General features: G+C 40.0%; 1 protein-coding gene across 4 annotated transcripts in view; it reads right to left on the reverse strand.

The window, feature by feature from the left end:
• The window catches only part of CBL (Cbl proto-oncogene), an 83,782-nt gene that overhangs the window by 25,180 nt on the left and 35,005 nt on the right, over nt 1-23,597 (reverse strand). For all 4 annotated transcript variants that reach the window (XM_027036719.2, XM_027036718.2, XM_027036717.2 and 1 more), the window contains 7 exons: nt 8,750-8,896; nt 5,648-5,804; nt 4,736-4,857; nt 4,266-4,403; nt 3,351-3,438; nt 2,636-2,767; nt 2,218-2,421 (listed from right to left, as the gene is read on the reverse strand). In XM_027036719.2, coding sequence (XP_026892520.2) covers nt 2,218-2,421; nt 2,636-2,767; nt 3,351-3,438; nt 4,266-4,403; nt 4,736-4,857; nt 5,648-5,804; nt 8,750-8,896 — 988 coding nt within the window. The remainder of the gene's footprint in view (nt 1-2,217; nt 2,422-2,635; nt 2,768-3,350; nt 3,439-4,265; nt 4,404-4,735; nt 4,858-5,647; nt 5,805-8,749; nt 8,897-23,597) is intronic.

Genomic DNA, 23,597 nt, shown 5'->3' on the forward strand with positions numbered 1-23,597 from the left:
AGCACATGGATGTATCATAATTTCTTACTGCTGGACATGTGAATTCATTCTGATTTTTCATTGTTGCAGATAATGCTGTAAGAATAACTACATCCACATCTCTGTGTGCTTATCTGAGTATTTCTTTTTTTTTTTTTTTTTTAATTTGAGAGAGAGAGAGCACTCGTGCAAGCAGGGGAGGAGGAAAGAGGAAGAATCTTAAGCAGGCTCCACACTGAGCAAAGAGCTCAACGTGGGGCTTGATCCCACGACCCTGGGATCACGACCTGAGCGGAATACACAAGTCGGACATTCAACCGGCTGAGCCACCCAGGTGTCCCATTCAGGATAAATCGCTAAAACTGAAATTGCTAGTTTAAACATTACACATTTCGATAGATGTCAAATTGTCCTCCAAAAAGATGGGCTAATCTGTACCCACATCAACACTGAATGTGACGCCTATTTCTCCACAGTATCACTCATCTATAAAATTTCATAAAGGGGTAATTTTAATTTCAAACCAATACATCCATGAAAGTTCACCTCTTTATCCTTTTATTCAGCTTCCCTAATATTCCAGGAGTTACGAATAAATTTTCATGAATGAACACACAGAAATTTATGTAAGAATATAAAACTGCTTTAGAGGCCAAATTAATCTCTTAAAATGGAACCAAAGAGCCTGTTTTAAGAGGCCAAAACTTCAAAAAAAATCTGTCCACTTCAAAAAACCAAAAATGTACACCTCACTCCAGATTTCCTCAACTATCCATTATTGATACAGTATAGATAGATTTATCAATCCTGTTCTGAAGCGGTTTCAATCCCAAACATTCAAAACAATTACTAAGAGCTCAATTTTGAGTAGTAAATTACAAATGAGACATGGCTCTTGCTTTCTGGGAATTTATAACATACCAGGAAATACATTTATAAAATATTACAAGGTGGTAAGTTCTATGGCGGACATAGTCAGCGTCCTAGAGACACCCGGCCAGACCTAGATGTGTGTGTAAATACATGTGAACTAGGGGTGGAGGAGGCAGGGAACAGTCTGGAAAGGTTTCCTAGGAAATGAAATCTCCACTAAATTACATAGAAACTACCAAGACAAAAGCATGGAGAGATTTTTAGTGGTTTGGCCTTGCTGGACCATAAAACATAAAGCAGAAAGGATTATAAGGGCAAAGTGCCTGGAAAGGAGAATGGCTTAACCCATGAAGTAATGAGAAGTCTGTGGTAAGAGTATGAGGCAAAGGAATGAGGTGGTCAAGTCTGCACGGTAGACCAACGGTTCTGGAAGCAGGAAGAGATAAGGAGGACAGCCTGAAATAAGGCAGTGGCACTGAGAACAGAGAGGAGACACAATGGATGCAATCATTTAAGAGATCAATCCATTCTTTTGATACTTACTGGGCACCTACTATGTGCCAGGCAGTAAGGGGATGATATGAAAGAAAGCTGCTGATGATCTGTAACACTCTAAACTAGAGAACCTAAAGCGTATCAGAAGCTTTTGTTTGCCCTATTTTGGCTAAAAGCTTCAAGGACCGCCTTACTTCTTACTCGGGAATAAATCTGTTTTACCCTACCTACTCATGTTACAGAATTTGATCCCATCCTTTCCCGGCCTTTATGTTTCCTCTCTTTACCAGGGCCTTTCCAGTTTGTTTAGTTTCTACGTAATACTTCCTACCGCCAGTTGTCATTTATTTGGTTACTAACAGTGCCTCAGCCCCCCCACCCCCCCGCAACCTAACCTTCTAATGCCAAGACATTAATTAGGAAAGAAGGCAAGAAGACCGCATTCCCCTCACAGCAGCAAAACAGGGTCCCATTTTTTTATACTCCCCTCATTTTCTCCAACAAGCTACGTGAGTAAAGCCCAGTCTAGGACACAGGGCATGGGCCTTAAAGGCGGAATGTCTGGCCACAGACCCCGGTTCAACTCAGTAGCAGTGTGACTGTCAGCAAATTCCTTAACCTTGCCATGACTTGGTTTCTTCATCTGCTAAATGAGAGGAGTAGTATCTACTCCTCGGTTGTTGGAGGAGACAGGAGTATAGGACTGTAGGAGTTAAAATAAGGGAAGTGCTTAACATGGTATCTCTCACATAACAAATAGTAAACATAAGCTACTGTGACCCCTTGTAGATCGATGTCAGCAGGTGCTCTATCGCTTTAGAGCACAACTCACCATGCAGTTTGTCACAGTCTCTTGCACTGCAGTCTTACCTTGGCACCAGCCAATTCCTTCATCATAAAGAGAGAATCATCAGCTCGTTCGTCGTCATCGTCATCATAATTTGGGGAGGGAGCTCCCTCGGCTCCTTGCCTCAGCAGGCTGCCACTTCCTCTAGGGTCAAACGGATCTACCACAATGGGCTCAGTACCTTTAATTTCACATCGGCAGAAAGGACAGCCCTGGCCTTCTGATTCCTGCGGAGGAAACAGGAGAAGGTAACAGACACGTCTCAAAGTACTGACAAGATCTGTCCACTGGGAAATGCATTTCCTAGAGACGAAAAAAGAAATCAAAAATTTAAAACCTACCCCACAAGCCAGGTCATCCTTTTTATCTGTAAAGGATACACAATCCCCAATTCTTCAGAGTGATTACACAGCTGGGGAAATGCATGCTTTGGATCCATACCTGCCAGGACGTAAGACAGGACGTGCACATGAGGTGTCCACAGGGCTCGATTTTTACATCCTTATCATTTTCAGCACATATTTTACACAGTTGGAATGTGGAGCCCATCTCACAGTATAATTCATATTGTTCCTTTGATTAAAAAGAAATTAAAGAGATTACTCAGCCCATTCAGGTATTTGTTGAACCGTAACTGTACTGTTACTGATTGTATCTGTAAATACTAACAACAGAAAAACTACAGACTTATTTTCTATACAAATTTTGCTTGTACGAAAGTGGTCAATAGTCTCTCGTTAAAAGAGAAAAAAAGCACTCGGTCTCGGTCGTATTTTAAGTTCTTTAGAGAAACCACACACACATAAATTCACTAATCTAGTCAATGGTTTAAAATGTAAATGTTCTGGGGTGCCCGGGTGGCTCAAACACCCGCCTTCCACTCAGGTCATGATCTTGAGGTTCGTGGGTTCGAGCCCCACGTTGGGCGCGGTGCTGACAGTTCGGAGCCTGGAGCCTGTTTCACATTCTGTCTCCCTCTCTCTCTGCCCGTCCCCCACTTGCCCTCTGTCTCTCTCAAAAATAAACATTAAAAAAAGGATAAAAATACATAAATGTAAATGTTTCAATCACTTAATACAATAGAACGGTCAGTTCTGTAAAGTACATACAAAAGCTTGCCTCCAGAGCTATGGTTATACCATACAACAAAATTCACCTGGGTCACTTTGATGTGGTCTTGGGGAGTTGGTTCACACAAGCCTGTCAGGTCAGGATTCTGATTCCGTCCATCTGGAAACAGATAGCTGTAAAAAGAGTAACCAGCCTCGGGGTTTTACTAAAGCTAATTTGTAACTGCTACCAAGACAGACAAATTTTATCCAGCAATTCTCTCATTCTAAAAGGGTAGTTTTGCATAAGTACAAAGATGTATCTTACTAATACTTCAAAAAACATACAGGGGCGCCTGCTGGCTCAGTAGGTTGAGCATCCGACTCTTGATTTCGGCTCAGGTCATGATCCCAGGGTTGAGGGATCAACCCCCACATCGGCCTCCATGTTGAGCATGGAGCATGCTTAAGATTCTCTCTCTTTCCCTCTGCCCCTCTCCCCCACTTGCACTCTCTCTCTCTCTAAAAACAAACCAAACCAAAACAAAACAAAAACAGAACAGTTCCAAGAAGATATTCCCAAACACTGATAGCTCTTTCTCTAGGCCACAACGCCCCAGGCTCTATTGTCTGAGAGGCTGACAACTTTTTCAGTAAAGGGCCAGACGGTAACAATTTTTGGCTCTGCAAGCCACGTAAATCTGTCTGTGTCATGTATTCTTCTCTGGTTGCTGTTTTTTAAGTAACACTTGAAAAGGGAAAACCTGTCTTAGGTGCGGGCTGTACCACAACAGCCAGCCTCATAGCTAACAACAGCTACGAGCCATAGTTTGCCAACCCCTATGACTCCTTTTAAATAAAAACAAAAGTCCTACAGAACCTGAGGTCAAAACAATATAACCTGTTAAGATGCTCCTTGAATCTTAAACTGTAAAAGAACCCTGGAATAAAGTCACTGATGATCAAGTTTCACAACCCCTAAGTTCCTAGACTCCAGCAGATGACAAACAGTAGATACTCACAAGCCTTCCCTGAAGCCGTCAATCAGGGCTTGAAAGAGAGGTTTATTGTGTGGGATTGTCTGGAGAATGTTCCCGTCAGCAGTGACATACCCAATAGCCCACTGACCCAGACGAGTGCAGCTGAGCCGGAAAATGTAACTGTGAACAGTGAGGAACAGAACCTTTTACATACTTGTATTCGGGTGGAAGCTGAGACAGAGACAAAAATCAAAAGGACCACCAATGATAGATTCTACGATGACTACAGAGCAAAAGCAAGAAACACATAAGCTCAATTTTTAAGTGGCTTGAAAGCATTTATCAAACCCTAAGATCTGAATCCGTCAATTCCTCTGGTGAACAGATAGCAATCCCAGTAAAGAAACGTGGCCGCTGGGGAACTAACACAAGATCGTGTTTCCTCCTTTCTGGCAAAGGTCACAAGAGAATAAAATATAGGAGGATAAACCTCTTTGCTTCAAGGAACTGACCTTCCGGGTTTGTGAATGAACTTCTGGAGCCGAGCTTTTACTTCATCATACGTCAGGAAAGCCATGTATCCGGGATGAGTTACAGCAAGACTGTTCCAGTTCCTGAGCAAAGAGGACCACGGCTAAGGGAACAAGAGTTCAATCAGACCACTCAGCTCAAGACCTAAAACCAACTTCAGAGCAATGAAAAACAGAAGGAAAACCACCTTGATTCTCAATGATAAATTCTCCATTTACTCTCACAAATTTTGAATTATGTTGTCACTATGAGGGAAACACGGTTGAGATCAGAGCTTACAAAAACTAAGAGAAAACAAATATACACTTACAGAAAGTTTTTTTCATAAAATGAAATTCAAGACATTCTAACGCAGTTCTACTGACAGGAGTGAGGTTAAATGGCAACAAACAAAAAAATCAGAGGAACAGCAGGACCCACACGTGCAACTAAGAAGTTGCAAACAAAGGCTTATGCAAGTTTGGCTACATGCACATTATCTTTATGGAAAGAAATAAATGAGCTCTTTCGAAGCTCTCAATATTAACAGTCAAGAATTTCAATACAATGGGAGAAAAAGTTGGAAACACATAATGTCCAGCAACAGGAAACTGATTAAATAGATCATATTATACCCATTTTCTGGACGTTCCAAAACCATTAAGACAATGCAAAAGAAGACTACTCACTAACAAAATGAGATAATAAATATGAGGTGAACAAAGCAGATCATATAGTTATTTTTACCAATAAATAAACAAACAAAAATACAGGGCAGTGGGGGTTTTTTTGCTTATAATTTCTAGACTAAAAATACTTTTATACAATAAACTTTCAAATGTTACTTTTTTAAAGAGCTCTCTCTTCAGAAAAGTAGCAACAACTAGTTGTTAGTTTTGTTTTTAGTATCCTACCTGAAAGAGTCTTGTAAAGATGTCAAATTCAAAAACTGAAATATAATCATTGCAGGTCAGATCAATAGTGGATTTCAGAGCCATGGCCTCGAGCCCGGAACTGATGGGATGCACTTCGTGAAGGGCCTGTCGGAAACTCTTCCAAGGGACTATTGTCCTGGGTGGGGGGGGGGGTGGGGGGTGGGAGGGAAGGCACTGAGTGAGACAACAGACAATTCTGGGCATTGCTAAAATAACCAAGGAAAAGAAAGCCACATGAGGTCTTAAAACCAATTTCAATTCTCTTAAAGAAGCTAAGCTATATTTTGGATTGAGAAGAGCAAGGGAGTAAACGATGTATTTCTTAACTTTCTAATGCGTACATTAGTAACAGAGACATCTTCTTCCACTATTCTTTGGCAGAAGGTCACAAACTAACCCCTTTCTCATCTTTCTTCACACATTTGTTCCATTTAGGGAAGCACAGAAAGAGAGAGGAAATTACTCTTTTTGTATAATAAATGCAACCTCTGGCCAGGCCTCAATTAACAGAAAGCTTACGTTTAAACTAAGTTTTTTGGTTTTTTTTTAAATATTTATTCATTTCGAGAGAGACTGCACACGCGTGTGCGCGTGCACGAGCGGGAGAAGGGCAGAGAGAGGAGGGGAGAGAATCACAAGCAGGCTCCAAGCTGTCAGGGCAGAGTCCAACATGGGGCTCGATCCCACGAACCGTGAGATCATGACCTAAACCAAAATCCAAGAGTTGGACACTTAACCAACTGAGCCACCTAGGCGCCCCAAAATAACTTTTTCTTTTAATTTTTTTTTTAATGTTTATTTATTTTTGAGACAGAGGGAGACAAAGCGCGAGTGGGGGAGGGGCACAGAGAGAGGAAGACACAGAATCTGAACAGGCTCCGGGCTCTGAGCTGTAGGCACAGAGCCTGTCGCGGGGCTCAAACTCAAGGACCACGAGATCATGACCTGAGCCAAAGTCAGAAGCTCAACCGACTGAGCCATCCAGGGGCCCCCAAAATAACTTTTTCAAAGCATGAAATACATTCTGAGTTCTTTGAGGAACTCACACTCTCAAGGATGAGACAGGAGGAAATAGGCTTATGGCACAGGAGCAACAGAGTTTGACAGGGATGAGGAATAAATTATTAATATAAGTGATTAAACCCCAGATAAGGCAAGCACCAGATATTATGGGATTTCTATTTCTCAGAATACAAGCTCATTGCCTTTGAAAAGTTTTAAGACATCAAGTGGCATTTTGAACTCTTTTCTAATGTAGTTATTAAGTTAAAAGAAACAAAGTGAAACTTATTCCCATCCTCTTTACCCAGATTTTTAAATCACTAATTATTCTATGTTTTACATTTACACATATTTTGAAAAAGGTGGCATTTAAAAAGAAATTTACCTTAGGATCTGTATATTTGATGAAAAAGTTTTATTGTTTTCTATCTTTTCATTTCCTTGATCCAAAGTTTCAGAGGACATACAAGAACATTTATATTAATACTTAAGAGCATAAGCTTAATTCATGAATCTGTCTGTCGAATTTAAAACTTCTATACATCAAAAGACGATATAAGGAAAGTGGAAAAACCAGCTACAGATTAGAAGATACTTGTAATGTAAGTAACTAACAGACAATCCGTATCTTACAAGAGGAGAAAGAGTAGTAAAAAGGACAAGTCAGGAAGAGGAATAGGCAAGTTAGAGTAAGAATCCTGACTGGTCACACTTGTGAAAAGATGCTCAGTCTCCCATGTCATCAGGACTATAAAGCAAAGTATGACACCCAATTCACATCACCAGTGTTAGCCAGACTGTGGAGCCACTGGAATTTACGTACACTACTCATAGGGATATAAACTAGTATAACCACTTTGGAAAGCAACTGGGCAATATCTGGCAAAGCAGAGGATGTGAAACCCCCTGATTTGGCTATTTTGCTCCTAGCATGGAACTATGAAGAAGCTCCTGCCTATGAAGGTGAATATAATTTTGTTCACCTCAGCGCTGTTTGTGATAGCAAATAATGTGAAACATATGTCCACTAACAGCAGAACGGATGGGGAGAAAAAGAAATAAATATTCAAACAAAGAGCACGGGTCTCAATTGAATCTGCGAAATTTTCTCCAAAAAGAAAAAAAAGTTAACTATTTACACCAAAGCAGGGAAGCAGATACAGTACGTCCTCCCTTATCTGCAAAGGATACTTTGCAAAAACCCTCAGTGGATGCCTGCAAACGCACGTAAATACCAAACCCTATATATATTATGTTCCGTCCTATACACACACACCTAAGATAAAGTTTAATTTCTAAATTAGGCACACTGAGAGATTAAGAACAATAACTAATCAAATAGAACTGTAACAATATACTGTAATGGAAGTTATGGAAATATGATCTTTCCCTCTCACGATATCTTACGGTACATACCCTTCTTGTGGTGGGTGATGTGAGATGATAAAATGCCTACGTGATGTGATGAAGGGAGGTGAATCACGTAGGCACTGTGATGTAGTGTTAGGCTACTAGTGACCTTCTGATGAAGTATCAGGAGGATCACCTGCTTCTGGACCACAGGTGACCGCAGGGAACTGAGACCATGGAAAGTAAGACTGCAGATAAGGGGGGGAGGGGGGGAAGCTACTGTACATTCATGTTCGTTATTTTTCTCTATGCTTTCCCATATTATTCCATTCATAAAAAAATAAGTAGGGGCTCAGTCAGAAGACCATATGACTCAGGGTTGTGATTTCGAGCTCCACACTGGGGTTAGAGTTTACTTAAAAAAAGTTGGGGCAGCTGGGTGGCTCCGTTGGTTCAGCATCTGACTCCTGATTTCAGCTCACATTTGTGAGATCACTTGTGACATCAAGCCCTGTGTCGGGCTTCGTGCTGAGCAGGAGGCCTGGTTGGGATTCTTTCTCTCTCCCCCTCTCTGCTCCTCCCCCACGCTTTCTCTCTCTCAAAATAAAATAAACATTAAAAAAAAAAAAAAAGGAAAAAAGTTAAAAATTAGATAAAAAATTTAAAAATACACAAAAGGCCAAAACATATGCTTTAGTTTTTCATAGTTCAAATTATTTGGGCACTTACTTTTCCCCAAAAGCTTTCCTCCAAAATTCTGCAGCGTCTGCTTTCGTAATCCGAAATGTGTCTCCTTGAAAGAGTCCACTTGGAAAGATTCCTTTTAGTTCCGCCAGCATGTGGCTGAAGATCAGTGACAGTTTGGTTAGGTTTCGCCTACAAATGACCAGAAGTGCAATAATTAAACACATAACGTTATTTTTAAATTCACTGAAATCAACCATGTCAGGTGTGTAATTAATATGAACATGAATATACATTTATGAAGAACCTCTTCCAATATACTTTCTGATCAATATTATTCAGAGATATTATAAAACTAGGAAAGGAGAGAGGAAGGAAATGTGCTGTTGACATATGAAATATTCTGTGATACTATCTGTGTTCAAAGCAGGGCTTCAGAAACTGTTTTTGCTCTAACATCATATGAAAGATGCAGATAGAACAAAGACTGTGGCACTCTACTAGATCCACTCCCATTCCCTCCATTCAAAAGATGTCCTATAGTAAATAGAAAAAATTTAACAGGAATATATTTTAAGGCTTTTAATCTAACTCAAGCCAAATACCTCTGAGTATTCACTAATATGAACAAATCCACGTTGTGAAGATGACAGAGGACTCCAATAAAGGTACATACTTGAACACCTCGACTAATCTACTCACAAAAGAGAGGAAATGCTAAAAAAGCAAAATAATCAGAACAGCTTTGTACAAGCTAGTCTGGATTTTAAAACGAATCATCATATGACTCACACAAATTAAAAAATAAATTACTAATAAATTAATAAATTACAATTCTCAGTTTAAATATCTAAGACCTAACAAATATTTTCACTTAAATCAGACCTTAAAGAGGTTAAGTTTTACCAAAACAACTCATCCTATACCAAAACTGAAGTGCTAAAATCCAAACCATGTAAAAATTCCTAAGTGAATATGCTACTATTCTGCTTTGACAATCAGGGAACTTATTCTAATAACCTGTTTAATCTCTGCTTAATGAATGGAATCATAAAGATGCCACACAGCTTAATGTACTGAGTTATGTAACCACTGAGTTGGGGCACCTGGGTGGCTCATTCGGGTAAGCGTCCAATTCTTGATTTTGGCTCAGGTCATGATCTGAGGGTTGTGGGACTGAGCCGCACACGTTAAGATTCTCCACCCCTCTGCTAGCATTCTCTCTCTCTAAAATTAAAGAGTCACATGCTCCACCCACTGAGCCAGCCAGGCACTCCTAGGTGCATACTATAATCAGATTACCTTTCTTATCTTTAATGTGCTGTCACACAGGAAAGATACAGACAGATGCTTTACTGTTAAGCACCAAACCAGCTACCGTCTCAATCATTGGTATTTCTGTATTCAAAAGTCTATTCTTGTCATGAGTGGCTTATAAAATTTCAAGTCAATTCATAATCAAATTTGATCATCTAAAAATTCTCTTTCATAGAGAGAGACTTTTCTCTTTCTGTTATAATGGAGATCCCGTCTTTGTCTTTAATGTATAAAATGCTGCGCCAAAGTAACCAAGTCTCTCTCTTGGCCCTGACTCTTGTGCAAAATGCTACTGAAATCTTTCTGGTCAGCTTTTCAACAAATCCGCTCCACTTTCCTGATGTGTCTTCTTGCACTTGTAGCAAGTTATTCTCTTTCTAGTTTCCTATTTGTTTTCTGAAAGCACCTACAAAAGTGATAATATATTCCTTGAAGACAGTCTTAAAATAATTCACATGCTAGATAGATCAAGTGGGAGGCAGGAATACAAGCACTTATCCAGTCCCTGAGCTCCATCAGCAGTTCTCTTGGCACTCGGAGATCCTTCCATGATGGCTTCTAGAACTCCTACTATTTTACCAAAGTTGTAACAAAAATCATAAAGATCAAGGCTGTATCACAGAATGGGGCGTCTGGTTGGCTCAGCTGGTAAAACATGCGACACTTGATCTTGGGGTCGTGGGTTCCGAGTTTCACATTGAGCACAGAGAGTACTTAAAAATAAAATTTTTAGGGGCGCCTGGGTGGCTCGGGCAGTTAGCACCTGACTCTTGATTTCAACTCCGGTCATGATCTTCCAATTTGTGCGATTGAGTCCCGCATCAATCCCTCTCGGGATCCTGTTTCTCCCTCCTTCTCTGTCCCTCCCCTACTCTCTCTCTCTCAAAAATAAATAAACTTTAAAAGCAAACAAACACACAGAAAGAATATATCACGAATATATCTCAGAAGAATTCTGCAACACAGAACTTGGTAGAAAACGTGCAAAGCACCAATTATTCCCAATGACCTTACTTTCAAGTCGTCAGCGGGACACAGTAGACTGAACGTCAATAAACATAGATCACATTCTGCCAAATGTTAATCTTTAAAGAGAAACAAGTGAGAGCCCAGGATTTCCTTAAGTTATGCTAAATTGCTGAGAACTTACTATGTGTAAAGAGCTATGCTGGGGCGCCTGGCTGGCTCAGACAGAAAACATGCGACTCTGGATCTCAGGGTCGTGAGTTTAAGTCCCACACTGCGGGTATAGGTTACTTAAATATTAAAAAAACAAAAAACAAAACAAACTATGCTAAACAGTACAGCAGAGTAATATATGTATAATACGACCAAGAAGATATTATATCACACTCTCAAGGTTTTAACAGCTTTTTCAGGACTCTTATTTCCTCCTGAAAGTATCTTTCTTTGGTTTCTCTCATGCTGTCCTCTCTTGGTTCTCCTACTGGCTTCGTCTTTCTTTGGCTTTTCTTCCTATTCTCTCAACAGAGCTATTTCCCAAGAATATGCTCTCGGCTACTTTCTTTTCTCTCTCCGTGTAATCTCTTGACTCTTCCTTCACAATCAGAAGCTTGAGAAACCACTCTGCAAGCGATTCCCAAATCTTAAAATTTGGTAACTTTCCAACTGCCAACTATACTTCTCCATTCACATGCTAACACCTCAAAGCAACATGTTCAAAATTAAATTAATCTTCCTTCTCAAATCTGTTCTGTCTTCATATTCTCTGTAATGACAACACCATCTTACTTCCCACAAATTCAAAACCTTAGAAGGGCGCCTGGGTGATTCAGTCAGTTAAGCATCCAACTCCGACTTAGGTCATGATCTCACCACGGTTTCATGGGTTCAAGACTCACATCGGGCTCTCCACTCTCAGCACAGAGCCCACTTTGGATCCTGTGTCTCCCTCTCTCTCTGCCCCTTCCCCGCCTGCACGCAGGAGCGCATGTGCGTGCTCTCTCTAAAATAAACATTAAAAAAAATTTTTTTAAATAAAGAGTTTCTGAAATATATATATGTAAATATAAAGCTTAGAGTTATCTCGGCTTCTTCCACCTCCCTTATTCTCCATATCTGACCTATGTGTCAATTTGCTGACCACTGCTGTCTTCCTACCTTTAAACTACATGATTTTAATTGAAGTTCGTTGCTACCCTCCCCCACCTACTCCACAATTCAAACTTTAGTCTTCCACGCAGATGGCCAACAGACACGTGAAAAGATGTTCAACATCGCTCAACATCAGGGCAATGCAAATGAAAACCACAAAGAGATATCACCTCACACCTGTCAGAATGGCTCCAATCAACACACAAGAAACAATTGTTGGTGAGGATGGGGAGAAAAAGGAACCCTCATGCACAGTTGGTAGGAAGTGAACTGCTGTAGCCACTGTGGAAAACCATTCGGTGGTACCTCAAAAAGGTAAAAATAGGGACGCCTGGGTGACTCAGTCGGTTGATGTCCGACTTCGGCTCAGGTCATGATCTCCCGGTTGGTGGGTTCGAGCCCCACTTCGGGCTCTGTGCTGACAGCACCGGAGCCTGGAGCCTGCTTCAAATTCTGTGCCTTCCTCTGTCTCTGTCCCTCCCCTGCTCACACTTTGTCTCTCTCTCAAAAATAAACATTACCAAAAAAATGTGGTTAGGGTGAGGGGGAGGAGGAGGGGAGTGGTCTCTAGTCCTATGATTAGGTCTCAGCCTTTTAAAAAAAAAAAAAAAAAGGTAAAAATAGAACGATCCCACAATCCAGTAATTGCACTACTGGGTATTTACCCAAAAATTACAAAAGCACTGGTTCAAAGAGATACATGCACCCCTATGTTTATAGCAGCATTATTTATAATAGCCAAATTATGGAAGCACCCAAGTGTCCACTGACTGATGGATAAAGATGTGTGTGTGTGTGTGTGTGTGTATACACACACAATGAACTATTACTCTGCTATAAAAAATGAAAGCTTCCCATTTGCAACCACATGCATGGAGCTAGAAAGTATAACACTAAATGAGATAAGTCAGGCAGAGAAAGACAAATACCATATGATTTCACTCATACATGTAATTTAAGAAACATATGAGTAAAGGAAATAAGATAGGCAAACCAAGAAACAGACTCTTAACTACAGGGAACTCTGATGGTTAGCAGAGGGGAGGTGGGTGGGAGACGGGTGAAACAGATGGTGGGGATTAAGGAGGGCACTTATGATGAGCACGGGGTGATGAATGCAAGTGTAGAATCACTAAACTGTACATCTTAAAACGAATATTACAGGTTTTTTTTTTAATTTATTTTGAGAGAGACCGAGAGAAAACAAGCGGGGGAGGGGAAGAGAGAGGGAGAATCCGAAGCAGATTCAGCATGGACATAGGGCTCGAACCCATGAAACCGCAAGATCATGACCTGAGCCGAAATCAAAAGTCGGACGCTTAACCAACTGAGCCACCCAGGCACCCCATTATTACACTGTACGTTAACCAACTGGAATTAAAAGTAAATACAGTAACAAAAACAGACTTCAGTCTCCAGTCTCCTCCTGTGAAGGTGAATCATGCCACATATATAACTGCCTTTTTAAGGAGGGGAAAAAACAATTTCCACACTGCCAGGGGGACAAAACCCAAGCTCAATTTTGATTTGAAGACTTTCCGCTGACTTGGATCTAAGCTACCTCTCTAACTAATTTCTTACTTCTTCACGAGTATGTTCTAGCCAAACTGAATACGTCCTCTTTTCTCATACATACTACCCTTGTTCACTTTCCCACCTGTAAGCCTCTGCTTATCAGTTTCCCTAGTCTGAAATAAGACGCAGCTTAAATGTCATTTCCTAAGAAGCCAGCTAGAAGTAATGAACCACTCAAATACCCACAGCACGTTCACCGCAGCTCTCATGTCATCTGAACCCCTCTTGTACTATCGTTATCTATGTACACGAGAGCTAAATGCACTTCTAACGGGTATTCACATCCCTTTGGGCAGCTGCCACCATTTCTAACCTTCGTTATACCTTCAGAAAACACTGCCTGCTAGTGCTAGGCTCTATGGATGGATGCAGCTATGAACAAAACAAAATCTGGCTTTTCGGCATTCCTGTTCCCATGGGAGAGCATCAGGTGGTGGGAGAAAAGTGCTTTGAAGAAAAACAATGCAGCCTATGAGAAGAGAGTCATGGAGAGTTGCTGTTTTAGAGAGGGTCGTCTTAGGAACCTCTCTTTTGAGAGTTGACTTCTAAGCCAAGTCTGAAGCAGGGGCAAGAACGGAGTCTGGGATGACTGAGCTGTGTTGGCATCTTTTCAAAGAATGTTCCAGTGAGATCTACCAAGGGTCCAGCACGATGCTGGGTCAGAGATACAATATACACACCAAAATCATAATGAGCAGAAAGCTATTTTAATTTGTGAAGCCACAAAAAAAAAAAAAAAAAAAAAAAAAAAGAGAAAGAAAAGAAAAGGGAAAGTTATTGACCACAAGGATGTAATGGCACCAGGCACCTAAGAGCAGCTCAAAGTGCTGACTGAAATAGTTACTGAAAATCAATCTGAGACACTTTCCTACTCAAGGATGCATCCCCAAAAGGCCAACTTACATTTCTGAAAACCACCAGAGTTGTACACCATAAGCATCATACTTCTTAAAAGGAAATTAAATATCTATAAAAGCCCACGGGTCACAGCATTTTGTAACTGATCTGAGTTGAAATTCTGTTCAATAACATTTTAAGGCCGCTGGCTTATGGTTGAGTGCTGTGTATAAGGCTGAGTTTAATCAGCAGAATCCGTCTAAACATGTAATCTTAGAACCACAAGGCGTGATGGATATTTAGCTTATTACGAGGTAAGCAATACTTTTCAAAATTCTGTCAGCAGTTACTTCAATTCATACAATATGTTCTAACAATTCTCCAAAGAGCCACAAAGGAACACAACTGTTCTATTTTTTTATAAATACCCTGAAGACAAAACTTTTCTTAAGTTCCAGCAGTAGCAAGTAATACAGGTTTTACTTTAACTCATGAGGTATTTTAAGAAGGAAGTCATTTTTTTTTTAATGTTTATTTCTGAGAGCGAGACAGGGAGCAAGTGGGGGAGGGGCAGAGAGAGAGAGAGAGAAAGGGAGAGAGGGAGGGAGAGAGAGAGAGAGAGACAGACAGACAGACAGACAGACAGAGAATCCCAAGCAGGGTCCAGGCTCCAAGTTGTCAGCACAGAGCCCGAAGCGGGACTCGAACTCACAAACTATGAGACCATGACCCGAGCCGAAGTTGGATGCTCAACCAACTGAGCCACCCAGGTGCTCCCATTTTTATTACCTTTGACACCAAACATCTACACCTAAGTAACCACAAATTCTACCCTCTAGCTTCCCTCCTCTTCTCTTACCTCACAACTTCCCCATAATAATCGAATGCTGACTCAGTATACAGTGTCAGTTGTTTTCAAAGTTCAGACCAGTGTCAGCTCTTTCCCCCTAACTCAGGTCCTACTCTACAAGCCAACATACCTTTGTACCTGAGGCCTAAAATAATGGTTACATTTTCTGTGTATAGTTTCAGTTAATAAGGAACTAAGATTTCTATGTCACCAATACATAGCTATATTAAAGATTAAAGAAGCAGGGCGCCTGGGTGGCTCAGTCGGTTAAGCGTCCGACTTCAGCTCAGGTCATGATCTCACGGTCCGTGAGTTCGAGCCCCGCGTCAGGCTCTGGGCTGATGGCTCAGAGCCTGGAGCCTGGTTCCGATTCTGTGTCTCCCTCTGTCTATGCCCCTCCCCCATTCATGCTCTGTCTCTCTTTGTCTCCAAAATAAACAAACATTAAAAAAAAATTTTTTTTTTAAAAGAAAAGATTAAAGAAGCAATATAGCTCCTGCTTTAGCTTCTAAAGTAGAAAGATAAATACAACTTGATAGGAATTGCAATCACCATTTCTATAAATCAAACAGGACAGTGTTGAAAAGTAGCCTTTGTATGAACATGAGATAAACAGAAAACTCTTCAAATGATTCCAACCAATGAACTTACTACACAAAATACTGAAAAACAAGCCATCTTTAGAACTCATGGCCACAAAGTACTTTGCAGAGAAAGAGGAAATGAAAAAAAGAACATGTATGGGGAGATAAATTAACTCTTTATATTAAAATTTATGAACATTTAAGAGGAATGCTGAGAATGGTACCACTCTTGCTTTAATGAGAATTCTCCATCCCTTCCAAGTACAGCAACAATTTATTTCATGAAGAAAAGGACTTTTCAGAAATAAGTATTAAGAGATTGAGATCTTTTAGAAAACGATGGCTTACAATACAGTTAGTCCAATGTATTCATAAAGATATTCTCACTTAGGGTTACGTTTCTGAAACTCCATTTTGGGGGCGCCTGGATGCCCCAGTTGGTTAGGTGTCTACTTCAGCTCAGGTCATGATCTCACAGTTCGTGATTTCGAAACCCATGTCGGGCTCTGGACTGCCAGTGTGGAGCCTGCTTGGGATCCTTGCTCCCTTCTATCTGCCCCTCCCCTACTTGTGCTTTCTCTCTCAAAATAAATACATGAACTTAAAGTACGGTCCTTAAAAAAAAACAAAAAAAAACCCTCCATTTTGATAGTAATAAATTCTGTAACTCACAAGCATGGTCTGTCTATTCTTTCTACAAAGGAGTATGTGAAAATATATGTGAGAATAGTTAAAAAGACTAGAGATCTACAATGTATTTCCTGGAGGGGATGCGTGGGTGGATCAGTTGGTTAAGTGACCGACTTTGGCTCAGGTTGGGATCTCGTGGATCGTGAGTTCGAGCCCCATGCTGGGTTTTCTGCTGTCAACACAGAGCCTGTTAATCTAATGTGGTAAGTTAAATATTGTTACCTATTTGGGGGTGCCTGGGTGGCACAGTTGGTTAAGTGTCCGACTCTTGATCTCAGCTCAGGTCATGATCTCATAGTTCATGAGTTCAAGCCCTGCCATCGGGCTCTGTGAGGTTGTTGCAGAGCCTGCTTGGGATTCTGTCTCTCCTTTTCTTTCTGTCCCTTCCCTGCCTGTGCTCTCTCTCTCTCTCTCTCTCAAAATAAACTTAAAAAAAATTTTTTTTAAATATTGTTATACATTCTAACATTAGATAGAGACTTGCTAAATGCCAGAATCTGTGAATTATTTTACTCAATTTTCTTTCTGAAGAAATAACACAGGGGTGCCTGGGTGGCTCAGTCTGTTGAGCACCAGACTTCAGCTCAGGTCATGATCTCATAGTCCCTAAGTTCAAGCCCTGCATCAGGCTCTCTGCTGTCAGCACGGAGCCTACTTAGGATCCTCTATCCCCATCGCTCTATCCCCCTTGGTTGCTCTTGCTCTCAAAAATAAATATTAAATGTTAAATAAGTGTTAAAAACATTAAAAAAAAGGTAACACAGAAACATCAAAAATCATCTCAGCCATTTCAAAATACTGTCTCATGTGAAAATGGTTCAAAGACTCAGAAAGAAGTTTCTTTGATTTTTAAAGCAAAGGAAGCAAGACTTTCATAATTTAGTTATGTGAAGAATCTAGGGGACAGGTATAGGATTGGTGTAAAGTTCTTTCAATGTTTCTGTATGAATGAAAATTTTCATAGTAAAACACTGGGGGGAAACCCCAATAATTTAGGCTGAAATGTGTTTTAGTATTTGTGGACCCAATGAACCTGTATTTCCCAGTGGGTAAATTTCAAAGTGATTAACACTTTTAATACAATGATTCATAAATAGCTACACAACATTATACAGTATCATTTTGAAGTTGTAAAACATTCTCCCAAATGAGGTCAATATAACCCATTTTTTGACATTTAGCCATGGTGTGGGCTAAGGACTCCACAGAGATGATGACAAATTAATTATACTGTTGAATGGTGAAATGATCAATGTTTGTAAGTCCTTTATGTACTGGTACCATTTCAGTGATAACTATGCTGCTTTCCTAGTCACTGGACTCCAAAAACCTTACATGCAAACACTAATGTCATCCAAAGAATGCTGACTGAGAACATAGTGACATGACATTTATAACTCAATAGCAGCATCCTCTGCTCAGAGTAATCAGCTTTAAAAATAGATACAACGGAACTTCTTTCAACAAGCTTCACAGGAAGTCAATAAAGTACTGTTTAGCTCTTATCTGCTTAAACTGCTTTAAAAAGGGGGGGGGGGTGCAAAACCAAAAGCATCACCTACAAAAGGAGTTCTGAACCAGTATCTCTGAAAATATCAATGACCTTTTTTTTTTTTTATAATACTAAACACACATTAAACGTATCTGTATATTGGTGGTCCTGCCTTTGAGATCCCCAGTTACATGTAACAGACTACCATCACACAACATTAATCATCCAGAGCATTTTGAACTACCGGTTTCATAGAATTCAAAGCTAAAGGGACACTAATGTAATTCACCAAGTGACTGGGAGGGCAGCAGCCCATGTGAGAATCTCTAATACCCCCCTCACACTTCTAACAAATTAATCTTAAAACTCAGACGCAATCTCTTTACTCCCTCCTACACAAAGATTTTCAAAGACTTCCCAATAACCACCAAAAAAGTTCAAACTCCTCAGCTTGTAAATTAAAGCACTTACAAGATGGTCCCAATTCATCCTTCTAAACATATACTACAATATTTTCCCAAACATTCTATACCTTCTGGGGCCCCACACCTTTCTTGATGGTGTTACATCAATACATGCCTCCCTCTAGTTCTAATAGTTCACATTAAGAGCTTATTATGTGTCAGATGCTTTGCTCAACTACATGCATACCTCCTGTGATTCTCACAATGCTTTGAGATAGGAATCATTAATCCTACCTTACAAATGAAGAACAAAGACAGGGATATTAAATGACTCACCCAAGGTCATAGAGCTAGTAACTGGCAGAGCAGGTCGTGAGCCCAAGCTGGTGGGAATGATATATATTTCCTTTCTAATGCCTGTGGTTACTAAAATCCTGCCCAAAGTTCATTCTAAATGCTGTCTCTTCGGTGTATGTATTGGGTGGGGTGGGCATGGGACATTTAACAGCTTTCATTTAATGTCTTACTCTCCAACCCCAGACCCCAAAGCATCTTAATTCTTGGCACAGGCTTCATGGGGCGCCTGGGTGACTCAGTCTGTTAAGACCCCAACTTTGGCTCAGATCATGATCTCTCAGTTCATGAGTCTGAGCCCCACATCGGGCTCCGCACTGGCAGTGTGGAACCTGCTTGAGATTCTCACTCTCTCCTTCTCTGACTCTTCTCTGTTCTCTCTCTCAAAATAAATAAAACCTAAGAAAATAAAATAAAAAATAAAATACTTAGCACAGGTTCCATCATGTCCTGCTTTGTATCAGCTGTCTCAGTCCCCAACAGAATAACAACTCCTTAGGGACAGGAGCAGGTAAAGGGTCTTACACACTATCTCCTGCAGTAGTGAGCACACTGCCTTGCACTTAACAGGCATTCAATAAATTTGTAGAATGGAATTAGAAAATATAACTTTACCTTTTAAATAAACTTTTTCTTTTGGAATCTTAGATTTACAGAAAAGTTGCAAAGATAGTACAGAATGTTCCCGTATACCCCTCATTCAGTTTCACTTTCTCCTAATGTTACCACCTCATGTTACTATGGTACATTCATCAAAAGTAACAAACCTTCATCAGTATGGTCCTATTAAGTAAACCCCAGACATTATTCAGGTCTCACCTGTTTCTTCATTAATGTCCTTATCTGTTTCAGGATCTAATCTGGGATACATAACATTTATCATCATATATCCGCACTCTCCTCTGGTGTGGGATAGTTTCTTAGTCTTTGTTTTTCGTGACCTTAAGGGTTTCGAGGGTTACTGGTCAGGTATTCTGTAGCACATGCCCTCAAGGTGTTTAGCTGATTTTATTCTCATATTTTTGACCGTGCTTGAGTTTACAGAAAGAATGTCATAGAAGTGAGGTGCCCTTCTCATCACAACAGGGGATATGTGAAGCACACATGACATCACTAGTGATGTTAAGCTTGACCATTTGGTTAATGCTGGGAGTGTCTGCTTCTCCACTGTATAGTTATTAGTGGAAAAGATTTACTTTTTCACAGATCTATTCTTTCTTTCCTAACTCATCTGAAACAGTGATCACTTATACTAGAGACAATATTTTAAAATAATTATTTCTGGGGTGCCTGGGTGGCTCAGTCGGTTAAACATCTGACTCTTGGTTTTCGCTCAGGTCATCTCACCGTTTGTGGGACTGAGCCCCATGTTGGGCTCTGTGCTGACAGCATGGAGCTTACTTGAGATCCTCCCTCCCTCCCTCCCTCCCTCCCTCCCTCCCTCCCTCTCTCTCTCGCCAAAGCATAAGAGACTCTTAAAAACTGAGAACAAACTGAGGGCTGATGGGGGGGGGGGGGGGAGAGAGGGGAGGGTGGCTGATGGATATTGAGGAGGGCACCTGTTGGGATGGGCACTGGGTGTTATATGGAAACCAATTTGACAATAAATTTCATATATTTAAAAAAAAAAGAGAGAGATTCTCTCTCTCAGAAAAATGAATAAACAAATAAACAAATTTCCTAAAGAGTTTAAAAATAAAATCTGACTTCTCTATATTTCAAAATAACCTTTGAATTTATTCAACCAAGTTCTGAAAGGTAACTATATAAGTTATTATATACACTGAAGCATTTGTCTGCAGCTAAAAGCATATTAACCCTGAGAACTGATTACTACTTCTCTATACCAATTCTTTAAAGAATACACAAACACATAAGTAACATAATGCAGAAATCTCCAAAACTTCTCATATCCTCCCACTAACAAATGACAAAACCACCAGGCAATTTTCAGAAAGCTCATTCTGTAAACTTAAAAAATAAATTTAAAAATATAAGGATATATGGGGCACCTGGGTGGCTCAGTCTGTTAAGCATCTGACTTCAGCTCAGGTCATGATCTCACAGTGAATTCGAGCCCCACTTTGGGCTCTGTGCTGACAGCTCAGAGCCTACAGCCTGCTTTGGATTCTGTGTCTCATTCTCTCTTTGCCCCTCCCCGATTTGTGCTCTGTCTCTCAAAAATAAATAAATGTAAAAAAAAAATTTTTTTTAATATATGGATACATTATAGACAGAACAAATTATACTGAGGAGATAGCTCTAATAGAATCTAATCAACTATGCAGAAAGTCTATCTGGTTAGAATTATTTACCTCCTGAATATATTAGACATTAGACGTTTAAATACGTGGTTTTTCCCAACAAATACAGAGTAGCTACTAAACTTTGCTATCCTCAAAACTTGGGAAAGAACATGGAATTTTCTATAACTATCTGAATCTAATGCTTCTAAGGGATCAAAACTAGAGAAATCTTCATCATTGCCATTCTCTTCAATGTATTTTCCATGAAATATAATCCTCAAGCTCACAATTCTGCATCTCTGTACAACTCTGGTATTAGTATTTTAGCTATTAGTATTACGAATTAGTATTTAGTATACAGTTTATGTAAGTAAAGGTGTATATATAGTATATATGTAGTATATAGTATTAGCAGTATTTTATCAAACTTAACATACTTTATTAAGAAACCATCAACAAAGACAACTCCTATGACATAGGAAAGAACGTCTTCCTTGACGCTACTGTCTAGTTAGCAAAGCAGACTTGCACACTTAGGAAGACTCTAGTAAGCACTAAAGTCAAGTAAAAACCAAGTGCCATAAGAACATGGGTGGGAGAACCACAAATTAAAACTAGTAAAATTTAGGAGACCTCTTGGGCTTTACAGAATCCATAAAACTTCCAACGATGGAAAAGAAAGGGATTCCAGGCCGAGGGAGTGAACCAAGACTCCACAGAGGAGCTCGGAGACTGGTAAACCCGACCGGGATGGCTGGAGTGTATCACCACTGTGGGAGCCTGCGATAAAACTGAAAATGCGGGCAAAACTCAAAATGGAGATTTAGCAAGCTGGGTGGGAGACAGGACAAATGCAGTGGAAAGTCATTAAAAGTCTGCAATCAGGAGTCATATTTAATGTGTTTTAAGGCCATAAATAACAGCAGCATTGAAGAGTGAATTAGAGGAGAAATGACAAAAGCAGGAACATCAGTTAGGATATACTGCAGTAGAAAGGTAATGGGAGCCTGAACATGGGCAGTAAAATAAGACCGATTTAGGGTGCCTGGCTGGCTCAGAGGTAGAGGTTGCAACTCTTGATCTTGGGGTCATGAATTCAAGCCCTGTGTTGGGTGTGGAGATTACTTAAAAAAAAAAAAAAAGGAAATACACACACACACACACACACACGTATATGTATGTATTTTTGAAAGACCAATTTGAGAGATACCGCAGAAGTAAAATCAAGAAGAGATGACTGAATAGAAGAGATGGTGAACAGGGAAACTCTGAGCCTGAGCAACTGGGATAGGGTTATTCCCATTTTTATAGTAATAAATATACAATATAGTAATAAAAGCTAACACTTTTATTAAAGGCTTTCTATGTGTCAGGCACTTTATGTATCTTACTATTTAGTTAATTCTCATTTACAATCCTGCCAGATAGATTGAACCATTATCCCCATTTTACAGATGAAAAACCCAAGGCTGAAAGAAAAAGCCTATCACCACTATGTGATACCAATGCTAGGAACAAAGCAGCAGCTGCTGGTCTGCTTAGTGAAAAGGGCACATTCTGTGTTCTGACACGTTGAGTGTGAGGTGTCCGAAAGATATTAACACGGCAACATCTAGCCAGCCGCCTGAGAAAGAGGCAGGGAAGCAGATGTGCACAGGATTGTTGACACGACTGGGAATGGAACGGCCTGTCTGCTCCTTCCCTCACACAGGACAATCCAACTGAAATGATGGCGTTTTGAAAAAACGTGGAGCGTATGTCTCCCTTTGGGAGGAGTGTGGCGGAAGGTGGGATGAAGTCGGAACATGAGTGGCAGACTTGTTTTATAAAAAGCAGAACAAATCCATGCGGAAGGTTGTCTTGAAACAATGGGCAACCGGTGTCCCAAGTGAGCCACCTTTCTAAGAAAATCATGATTTTCTACTTGTTCTCACATAAGGCAGAAATTAATGCCATCTCTTTGGACCCAGACTTTGTTTCTCAGTATCTTTTATAGACTTGATGAAAATCCATTTAGCATCCTAGCGCATCTCCCTACGTTCTAAAATTTTAGGGGTTCTACCACCTATTCATATTTCCCAACAGGAAAATCATATGGAACCTGTATATTAGAGCCACCATGCAAAAGTAAACCATATTTACTGTGTTCATTAAATTTGGTAAAGTAAGACACATATGATAAAACGTCAACACTGTCAAAGTGCAGAGGTATATTCACAAATGAAGAAAAATAAAGAAAAAAATCACAAATGTGTCTTGAGTAGAATGTAAGATATTTGAAAGCTGAAATCTTAAACCTATCATGATGAATTGGTAAAATAAAATCTTCAGAATGCACCAACTTTTAAAATCTAACACAATTAGACACAAATAAAAATATAGAAGGTATTTTAATAACAGAATACAATGAAATCTATTCCAATAACCTT

This window comes from Acinonyx jubatus, chromosome D1, assembly GCF_027475565.1.
Source record: "Acinonyx jubatus isolate Ajub_Pintada_27869175 chromosome D1, VMU_Ajub_asm_v1.0, whole genome shotgun sequence".
Lineage (NCBI taxonomy): Eukaryota > Metazoa > Chordata > Mammalia > Carnivora > Felidae > Acinonyx > Acinonyx jubatus.